Source organism: Morus notabilis, unplaced genomic scaffold (assembly GCF_000414095.1).
Source record: "Morus notabilis unplaced genomic scaffold, ASM41409v2 Scaffold375, whole genome shotgun sequence".
NCBI classification, from domain to species: domain Eukaryota; kingdom Viridiplantae; phylum Streptophyta; class Magnoliopsida; order Rosales; family Moraceae; genus Morus; species Morus notabilis.
In genome coordinates this window covers 26,500-37,466 of record NW_010365977.1, presented here as the reverse complement: position 1 = coordinate 37,466, position 10,967 = coordinate 26,500, and the positions used below count along the sequence as shown (strand labels likewise).

Below are 10,967 nucleotides of genomic sequence, written 5' to 3'. Positions count from 1 at the left end.
ACTATATCCTACTGGGCCTTTCGCTCACATTTTATGTTTTAAATGTATTAAACCCCTCCCAGGAGATTCTAGGAGCAGTGCACAGTAGCTGGATATTTGCTACGGAGTAGCTGAGTTGTGCTGCTGCCAGAATCAAGTGAGGATTGTGATCATCCTTTGGAATAAAATGTAAGGAATTGAGAATTATGTAACCTTATGTAATATTTGGATATACTAGATTGTGGTTGATGTCTGTTGTAATTGATTATTTACAAGTTGATGTATGTACAATGCCATATATCCTATGGCTGAAGCCCTGTGTGTTGTCAGAGGCTCAGGATTTAGAAATTTATATTATATTTTAATGGAGTTAAGTGGGGCTCATTTGGGTATCTGTTTTATTAACCCCTAATTGAGCTCCATGTCACCCACCCCGTTTGGGGGGCGTGACAGAGTGGTATCAGAGCCCTAGGTTAAGAAACCCTAAAATTGTACATACATGTGTGACATCTGTAATCCACTGAACAGTCTAATTTTATTTCAGTTGATGGAAATGGCGCCTCTCCATAAGCCAGCTAATCAACTGGCACAACAGAATCCGGGATTTTTGGACGCCATGTATGCTGCCTTTCAAGCCATGGCCACTAGAGCTCAAAATGAGCGGGCGGTTGAGGATAGGAAGCAAGGTTACTTCCAGAAATTTAGGCGTGCGGCTATCCCCTTGTTTAACAGTGAAGGAGGACCCCAGGAAATAGAGTTCTGGTTTGACTCTATAGTCAAGCACTTGAGTACTATGGGAGTCCCAGATGAATACTGGGTGGAATTTGCAGTAAACAAGATGGAGGGCTTAGTAAATACTTGGTGGAAACAGGTCAAAAGAAGAATAGATGTTGCAAGACTGACCTGGGAGCAGTTTGAGATACTATTCAATGAGCAGTACTTCCCTCGGAGTTATAGGGATGAAAAAGCATTGGAATTCATGTCTCTGCTGCAAGGTGACATGTCTGTAAGGGAGTATAAGGCCAAGTTTAATGACCTATCCTATTTTGCGCCATCTTTGGTGGAATCTGAACACCTTAAATGTCTTAAGTTTGAGAAGGGCCTCAAGAACTCTGTGACGAGACCATTGGTGGCATTCAGAATCTGGAATTTCTGGGTTTTGGTGGCTACTGCTACTAGGGTGGAGCAGGATAGCATAACCTATCACCAAAGCAAAGAACTAGCTGGACAAGTTTCAGCTTCTGGCGGACCATCAACTTCCGGCGGGCCACAGCGGAGTGGTAGAAGGAACCGCAACCAGGGACAACCGGGTGGGGGAGTGATTAGTGGTGGCAGTAGTTCATCAGGAAGTGACAGAAGTGCTCCATACGGGCCCAAGTGTCACCATTGTGGGCAGGTGGGCCATATTAGGAGGAATTTTCCTAATCGGCCGCTAGCTCAACAAGCCCAAAGTGACACTTCATACAGTCAGGAAGGGCCACCACAGTATATGCTATCATATCAGCCACATCAGATGCCATATCCCACTGTGCCAACTTATCAACCACCTCAGTATACACAATTTCAGCCCCAAGTGCTGAGACCGGTACAACCACCTCCACCGCAATAGTATAGGCCAGCGACCCAACGGCCTAATGTTTGTGATAGAGGGAAAGGAAAAGTGCAGGGGCAAGCTTATGCCCTGGCAGGAGGCAGTTCGGGAGATCAAACCAGCAACGCGGTGGTTGAGGGTATGATTCTAATCTCTCATTCTTTTGCTCACGTGTTGTTTAATACAGGTGCCACACACTCTTTTGTATCAAGCTCTTTCATTCAGACTTTGAACCTGAAATCTGAGAATTTAGAAGTCTCGATGACTTTGAACTCCCCACTGGGATGTGTGGAGGTGTTGAGTGTGTGTAAATCATGTGAAATCATGATTGGGGGTGAGGGATTGAGAGCTGATTTGATTATCCTTCCGATGAGTCTATTTGACGTGGTGCTCGGAATGGATTGGTTGTCGGAGTACGGTGCTATTGTTGATTGCTACCGTAGAAGGTTGACTTTGATGACTAAGTCTGGAACAGTGATTTCTTATCAGGCAGATACGAACCCAGTCCTAGGAGAACGACTGTTGAAGTATAGTGTTGGGGGACGAAGGAATCTAGCATGTTTTTCTTCACTTCTCGCCTTTGAAGGTGAACCCGAGATAACTGGAGATAGTGTGGGAATCCCTGTAGTGGATGAGTTCGCAGATGTATTTCCCGAGGATCTACCGGGGTTGCCACCAGATCGGGAAATTGAATTATGCATTGATTTGGTTCCGGGAACGGCACCTATTTCCATTCCTCCATACCGGATGGCTCTGGCGGAGATGAGAGAATTAAGGAAGCAGCTTGAGGAGCTAGCAGAGAAGGGATACGTTCAGAATAGTACTTCCCCTTGGGGTGCCCTGGCGCTATTTGTGAAAAAACATGACGAATCTCTCCGGTTGTGCATTGACTACCATCAATTGATTAGGGTAACTATGAAGAACAAATACCCACTACCAAGGATCGACGAGCTATTCGATCAGTTGGGTGGATCACAGTTTTACTCCAAGATTGACTTGAGGTCTGGGTACCACCAATTGAAAATTAAGGAGGAGGACATTCCAAAGTCTGCTTTTTGAACTCGGTATGGGCACTTCGAGTTTCTTGTAATGCCTTTTTGGCTTACGAATGCCCCGGCGGCATTCATGGACTTGATGAACCGTGTTTTCTTGCCATATTTGGATCGGTTCGTAATTGTCTTCATTGACGACATACTGGTTTACTTGAAGACTTGGCAAGAACATGAGCAACACTTGAGAATTGTTCTTCAAACTCTTCGTGAACACCAGTTGTATGCTAAGAAGGAGAAATGTGACTTCTGGCTGACAGAAGTGAAGTTCCTTGGGCATGTAATTTCAGGACAAGGAATCTCTATTGATCCTTCTAAGATTGAGACTGTGCTACAGTGAGAAAGGCCAAAGAATGTGGCGGAGATTCGCAGTTTCCTCGGACTTGCAGGGTACTATCGGTGTTTCATGAAAGACTTCTCGAGTATTGCTGCACTGATGACTCGGTTGACCAAGAAAGAAGTCAGATTCCAGTGGGACGCCGAATGTGAAAATGCTTTTCAGGAATTTAGGGTCAGACTGACAAGTGCACCAGTCTTGACTATTCCTGATAGTAAAGAACCATATGAGGTGTATTCTAACGCCTCGGGGAGTGGGCTTGGCGGTGTCTTAATGCAAGGAGGACGTGTGGTAGCGTACGCATCTCGCCAATTAAGACCACATGAACAGAATTATCCCACTCATGATTTGGAGCTGGCAGTGGTAATATTTGCTCTGAAGATATGGAGATGTTATCTCTATGGAGCAAAGTTTCAGGTCTTTTCTTACCATAAAAGTCTGAAGTACTTGTTTACTCAGAAAGACTTGAATCTCAGGCAAAGGAGATGGGTGGAGTATATGGAAGATTATGACTTTAGTCTGCAATATCATCCTGGAAAAGCTAATGTGGTGGCTGATGCCCTTAGCAAGAAGACGACGGGGACTCTGGCGTCGTTAGCTTTGGAAGATTGGAAAAGGACTGAAGTGGTGAGTGAGTATAATCTTCAGTTCTACGAAGATTATAACCAGGCGATGGTGTATAATCTGGGTTCTACACCGGATATTGTGCAACAGGTTAAGCAGAATCAATTACAGGATCCACACCTCCAAGGGATCTGGATTCGAATCCAGAATGGAGAGCAACTCGAGGATTGGAGAATCCGAGAGGATGGAGCCTTGTATTTCTGCAACCGCCTTGTTGTTCCTAAGGCGGATGAGGTAAATAAGATGGTTCTGTGAGAGGCTTACAAATTGAAGTTTGCTATACATCTAGGAAGTACAAAGATGTACCAGGACCTGAAAAGGCAGTGCTGGTGGAGAGGCATGAAAAGAGACATTTGTGAGTATGTCTCGGAATGTCTGACTTGCCTCTGGGTTAAAGCTGAGCATCAGAAGCCAGTGGGAGAGTTATAACCTCTTCCTGTCCCTGGATGGAAATGGGAGCACATCATTATAGATTTTCTGATGGGGCTATCGAGAACCGAGCTAAAGCACGATGTCATCTGGGTGGTGGTGGACAGGTTGATGAAGTCCGCGCACTTCATACCATTTCGTACGATGTATTCTCAGAAGATTCTGTCAGAATTATACCTGGAGCACATCGTGAGGCTACACGGAGTGCCATTGTTTATCACGTCAGATCGTGACACGTGTTTTAATGCAAGGTATTGGAGGAGTTTCCAGGAAGCCATGGGAACAGACTTGAACTTCAGCACAGCATTTCATCCTCAGACTGATGGGCAATCTGAAAGAGTAATTCAGATTCTGGAGGATATGCTTCCTGCTTGTATTCTGGAATTTGGTGGAAACTGGAAGAAATACCTGCACCTTACTGAGTTTGTGTACAACAACAGCCATCAGGCCAGTATCGGTATGGCACTGTTGAGGCTCTCTATGGTCGTCCTTGTAGGTCACCTATTTGTTGGTTAGAACCAGAAGATCGACTGAGTACTAGGCCAGAGGTTATTCAAGAAAACAATGAGAAGATAGCTGTGATTCAGGAACGACTATTGACAGCTCAAGGTCGTCAGAAAAGCTATGCTAATAGAAGGCGTACTACCGATCGTGCAATGAGTCGGAGTGGTGGCTTATCGGTTGGCTTTACCGCCTGAATTATCTCACGTGCATGACGTGTTTCATGTCTTTATGCTTTAGAAATGTCAACCTGAGCCGGAAGCTATGGTACGGTGGTTTGACATTCTGATATAGTATGACACGACGTACGAGGAGGCACCTGTACAGATTCTTGACCGGAAGATAAAGAATCTGCGCTATCGTGAGATCCTGTTAGTGAAAGTGTTGTGGCAGCACCATGGAGTTGAGGAAGCGACATGGGAGCTTGAAACTGCGATGCAGGAGCAGTATCCACATCTGTTTGTGCTTTGAGGTAGGCCTTAATTTCAGGGACGAAATTGCCTAAGAGGGGTGGAGCTGTAACACCCTGAAGAATTAAATAAGATTAATTAAGATAATTGAGATTATTAGTGTGCCTAATCTGATTTAATTAATTGGGTTTTGATTAATAAATGTTTCTGACGTGTAATTTAAATAGTTCTAAGGTATTTAAATTCTTCTTAGTAATTTATTTTAACCCAAAAGTGTGTATGGGCGCATTTCTGGACTGTTCTTTTAATATATTGACACTTGTCCATTTTCTTTTCTTTTTCTTTTTCTTTTCTTTCTTTCCTTTTCTCTTTCCTCTCCCGTGCACACTCTCTCTCTCTCCACTCTCATTCCCGTGCTCTCTCTCTCTTTTCCCGTTTTTGTCCCAATCGAACGGACCTTGAACCAAGGAACGATTTCAAGAACCATTCAACATCAAGAGAAGGATTCAAGGTAAGATTTATGGAAAACCCTCTCTTGAATCGTGCATTTGTGGACTTCAAAACTTATTTTTGGTTCAAACTGGATATTAATGATTTTTAAGTAAAACCTTGGTAGAAATTGGAGATCTTGGGTTCTTTGGACTTGATTTACCACCTAGAACCCGGATCTAGGGGTTTTCCTTTGAAATATTTCGATTTGGGACTGAGATTGTAGGTTTTGGACTGGTTTCCGCGAGCTTCTCTCGCGCAGCTGATTCCACCAGTCGACCTGTCTGGTCGACCGGATCACATGGTAACCGGTCAACCGGTGCGATCGACCGCATTGCATTGGCCTGACCGGTCGACCTGTCCGGTCGACCGGAGTGCACACTACCGGTCGACCGGTAGTGTTGCACTGTTCTATCACCAGTCGACCGGTTGACACGGGGTCTGACCCTATTTGGCCTGAAATTGCTGTTTTGGCCTCTACTTTCGGGGAGAACCCAAATTAGCTTCATTTGGGGACTTGAGATGAATGGATTAGCATCTTTAATCCTTGTTTTGAGATTGAAAACCCTTGGAATGATAATTTGAAACATGAAAATGGATTAGGGCACACTAATTGGAAACCTTGGCATCAAATTGAGATTGGATTGCTTTAGGAATGAGAATTAATCCTAAAGTGTTGTCTTGCATCAGTGATCGCTGAGGATTCAGACTGAAGGGGTTGAGGAAGTGGAAGCCGGAGAAGGCTATGCTAGTCCCAGGTTTGATAGTGCGACGTAGGATTTCTATCCCTTTTCCATGTGAGCCTGTTTTCAAAAAGGATTTCGGCCTTGGAAATGTTTTAAAGAAAGGGGTTGGTTTGCAAAAGAAAAACTCTTTAAAAACCATACCTTGTTTAGTCATGGAACCTCATGGCTTGGCCAGTCATGGGGCCCACGGCTTGAGTAGTTCGTGGGGTCATATTAACGATTTCATAATGTTAAATGAATGGTTTCTTAAGATAAGAGATCTTGTGAACCGGTGAGAATATATTGCTGTAAGCCTAGATAGGATACGGAGAGTGCATCCTCGGGGGTAGAACCCGAAACACGGTCCGGGTAGGCGAGGCACTTGGTAGGTGACTAATTTGTACTAATTACTTGCTGATGCCTGTAATACGGTTATTTTCAGTTATATTTCCTTTGAGAAAAAGGATGTGAGGTTCCGGCTGCCAGTTGGAACTGAATGTCTTATTTTATTTACTTATTCATTTATTTATTCGTTGCTAATTTATTATTCATTTATTTATACAGTCATTTCAAGCTATATCCTATTGGGCCTTTCGCTCACATTTTATGTTTTACATGTATTAAACCCCTCCCAGGAGATTCTAGGAGCGGTGCACAGTAGCTGGATATTTGCTACGGAGTAGCTGAGTTGTGCTGCTGCCGAAATCAAGTGAGGATTGTGATCATCCTCTGGAATAAAATGTAAGGAATTGAGAATTCTACAACCTTATGTAATATTTGGATATACTAGACTGTGGTTGGCGTCTGTTGTACTTGATTATTTACAAGTTCATGTATGTACAATGCCATATATCCTGTGGGTTGAGCCCTGTGTGTTGTCAAAGGCTCGGGATTTAGAAATTTATATTATAATTTAATGGAGTTAAGTGGGGCTCGTTTAGGAATTTGCTTTATTAACCCCTAATTGAGCTCCACGTCACCCACCCCGTTTGGGGGGCATGACTGAGTGGTATCAGAGCTCTAGGTTAAGAAACCCCAGTAAGCACCTCGCCGTAAGCCAGCTAATCAACCGGCACAACAGAATCAGGGATTTCTGGACGCCATGTATGCTGCCTTTCAAGGCATGGCCACTAGAGCTCAAAATGAGCGGCCGGTTGAGGATAGGAAGCAAGGTTACTTTCAGGAATTTAGGCGTGCGCCTATCCCCTCGTTTAACAGTGAGGGAGGACCCCAAGAAGCAGAGTTCTAGTTTGACTCCATAGTCAAGCACTTAAGTCCTATGGGAGTCCCAGATGAATACTGGGTGGAATTTGCGATATAAAAGATTGAGGGCTTAGCAAATACTTGGTGGAAACAGGTCAAAAGATGAATAGATGTTGCAGGACTGACCTGGGAGCAGTTTGAGACAATGTTCAATGAGCAGTACTTCCCTCAGAGTTATAGGGATGAAAAAGCGCTGAATTCATGTCTCCACTGCAAGGTGACATGTCTGTAAGGGAGTATGAGGCCAAGTTTAATGACCTATCCCAGCTTGCGCCATCTTTGGTGGAATCTGAATACCTTAAATGTCTTAAGTTTGAAAAGGGCCTCAAGAACTCTGTGAGGAGACCATTGGTGGCTTTGAGAATCTGGAATTTCTGGGATTTTGTGGCTGCTGCTACTAGGGTGGAGTAGGATAGCATAGCCTATCACCAAAGCAAAGAACTAGCTGGACGAGTTTCAGCTTCTGGCGGACCATCTGCTTCCGGCGGGCCATAGCGGAGTGGTAGAAGGAACCACAACCAGGGACAGCCGGGTGGGGGAGTGATTAGCGGTGGCAGTAGTTCATCAGGAAGTGACAGAAGTGCTCCATACGGGCCCAAGTGTCACCATTGTAGGCAGGTGGGCCATATTAGGAGGAATTGTTCTAATCGGCCGCTGGCTCAACAAGCCCAAAGTGACGCTTCATACAGTCAGGAGGGGCCACCACAGTATATGCCACCATATCAGCCACAGCAGATGCTATATCCCCCTGTGCCAACTTATCAACTACCTTAGTATACACAATTTCGGCCCCAAGCGCCGAGACCGGTACAACCACCTCCGTTGCAACAGTATAGGCCAGCGACCCAACGACCTAATGTTTGTGATAGAGGGCAAGGGAAAGTGCAGGGGCAAGCTTATGCCCTGGCTGGAGCAGTTTGGGAGATCAGACCAGCAACGCGGTGGTTGAGGATATGATTCTAATCTCTCATTCTTTTGCTCACGTGTTGTTTGATACAGGTGCCACACACACTTTTGTATCAAGTTCTTTCGTTTGGACTTTGAACCAGAAATCTGACAATTTAGAAGTACCGATGACTTTGAACTCCCCACCGGGATGTGTGGAGGTGTTGAGTGTGTGTAAATCGTGTGAAATCACGATTGGGGGTGAGCGATTAAGAGCTGATTTGATTATCCTTCCGATGAGTCTATTTGACGTGGTGCTTGGATTGGTTGTCGGAGTACGGTGCTATTGTTGATTGCTACCGTAGAAGGGTGACTTTGATGACTAAGTCTGGAACAGTGATTTCTTATCAGGCAGATACGAACCCAGTCCTAGGAGAACGACTGTTGAAGTACAGTGTTGGGGGACGAAGGAATCTAGCCTGTTTTTCTTCACTTCTCGCCTTTGAACGTGAACCCGAGATAATTGGAGATAGTGTGGGAATCCCTGTAGTGGATGAGTTTAGAGATGTATTTCCTGAGGATCTACCGGGGTTGCCGCCAGATCGGGAAATTGAATTATGCATTGATTTGGTTCCGGGAACGACACCTATTTCCATTCCTCCATACGGGATGGCTCCGGCGGAGATGAGAGAATTAAGGAAGTAGCTGGAGGAGCTAGCAGAGAAGGGATACATTTGGAATAGTACTTCCCCTTAGGGTGCCCTGGCGCTATTTGTGAAAAAGCACGACGGATCTCTCCGGTTGTGCATTGACTACCGTCAATTGAATAGGGTAACTGTTAAAAACAAATACCCACTTCCAAGGATCGACTATAACTTTTGATTTAGAAATCATTACTGGGTTTATAATATACCAAATAGAAGTACTTTTCGAGCTGTACAATCATGGTCGGGCACGGCCCACCAACTCAATTTTTTGGGCCAAAATTTACTTGATTTCATCAGTTTCGAAGGAAAAAAAATTGGAGAACTGTCACTAAAAACGGTAATAACTTTTGATCTAGAAATTGTTACTGCGCCTATAATATACCAAATCGAAGCACTTTTTGAGCTGTACAATCGTGGCCGGGTTCAGCCCGCCAACTCAATTTTTTGGCCCACAATTCACTTGACTTCATCAGTTTCGGAGGAAAAAAATTGGATAACTGTGAATGAAAACGGCCATAACTTTCGATCTTGAAATCGTTACTGGGCTTATAATATACTAAATCGAAGCTCTTTTCGAGTTCTACAATCGCGGTGGGGTGTAGGCCACCAACCCAATTTTTTGGGCCAAAATGCACTTATTTTCATCAGTTTCAGATGAAAAAAAAATCAGAGAACTGTGATTGAAAATGGCTAAAACTTTTGATCTAGAAATCGTTACGGGGCCTATAATAAACCAAATGGAAGCTCATTTTGAGATCTACAATCAGGGTGGGCCGTAGCCTGCCAACCCAATTTTTTGGGCTAAAATTCACTTATTTTCATCAGTTTCAGAGGAAAAAAAGTCGAAGGACTGTGACTGAAAACGACCATAACTTTTGATCTAGAAATTGTTACTGGGCCTATAATACCAAATTGAACCACTTTTTGAGGTGTAGAATCGTGGCCGGGCTGAGCCCACCAACTCAATTTTTCGGGTCAAAATTCACCTGTTTTCATCTGTTTCAGAGGAAAAAAATAGGAGAACTGTGATTGATAATGGCTAAAACTTTTGATCTAGAAATCGTTACGGGGCCGATAATATACCAAATCGAAGCTCTTTTCGAGCTCGAAAATCATGGTGGGGCGTACCCTGCCAACCCAATTTTTTGGGCCAAAATTCAGTTGTTTTCATCAGTTTCGAAGGAATAAAAATCGGAGAACTGTAACTGAAAACAGCCATAACTTTTGATCTAGAAATCGTTACTGGGCATATAATATACCAAATCGAAGCACCTTCTGAGCTGTACAATCTTGGCCAGGCTTAGCCCGCCAACTCAATTTTTTGGGCCAAAATTCACTTGTGTTCATCAATTTCGGAGGAAAAAAAATCGAAAAACTGCGACTGAACACGGCCATAACTTTTGATCTAAAAATTGTTACTGGGCCTATAATATACCAAATCAAAGCTCTTTTGCAGCTCTATAATAATGGTAGGGCGTAGCTTGCCAACCCAATTTTTCAGGCCAAAATTCACTTGTTTTCATCAGTTTAAGAGGAAAAAAATCAGTCAACTGTGATTGAAAACGGTTATAACTTTTGATCTAGAAATCGTTACTGAGCCTATAATATACCAAACAGAATCTCTTTTTGAGCTGTACAATCATCACTAGGCATAGCCCACCAACTCAATTTTTTGGGCCAAAATTCACTTGATTTCATCAATTTCGGAGGGAAAAAAATCGGAGAACTGTGACTGAAAACGGCTATAACTTTTGATCTAGAAATCGTTACTGGGCCTATAATATACCAAATCGAAGCACTTTTCGAGCTGTAAAATCGTGGCTAGGTGTAGCCCGCCAACTCAACTTTTTGGGCAAAAATTCACTACTTTTCATCAGTTTCAGAGGAAAAAAAATCAGAGAACTGTGACTGAAAACGACCATAACTTTTGATATAGAAATCGTTACTGGGCCTATAATATACCAAATCGAAGCACTTT

General features: G+C 43.7%; 2 protein-coding genes across 2 annotated transcripts; both read left to right on the top strand.

Moving 5' to 3' along the window:
• The first annotated feature begins 532 nt into the window (after positions 1 to 532).
• Positions 533 to 1,802, top strand: LOC112093763. Its single transcript, XM_024172835.1, has 2 exons — positions 533 to 1,375; positions 1,758 to 1,802. The coding sequence occupies exons 1-2, from the start codon at positions 533 to 535 to the stop codon at positions 1,800 to 1,802; spliced, it is 888 nt and encodes a 295-aa protein (XP_024028603.1).
• Positions 1,803 to 3,454: 1,652 nt separating this feature from the next.
• On the top strand, positions 3,455 to 4,981 carry LOC112093762. Its single transcript, XM_024172834.1, has 4 exons — positions 3,455 to 3,670; positions 4,117 to 4,230; positions 4,450 to 4,689; positions 4,805 to 4,981. The coding sequence occupies exons 1-4, from the start codon at positions 3,455 to 3,457 to the stop codon at positions 4,979 to 4,981; spliced, it is 747 nt and encodes a 248-aa protein (XP_024028602.1).
• Positions 4,982 to 10,967: the final 5,986 nt, after the last annotated feature.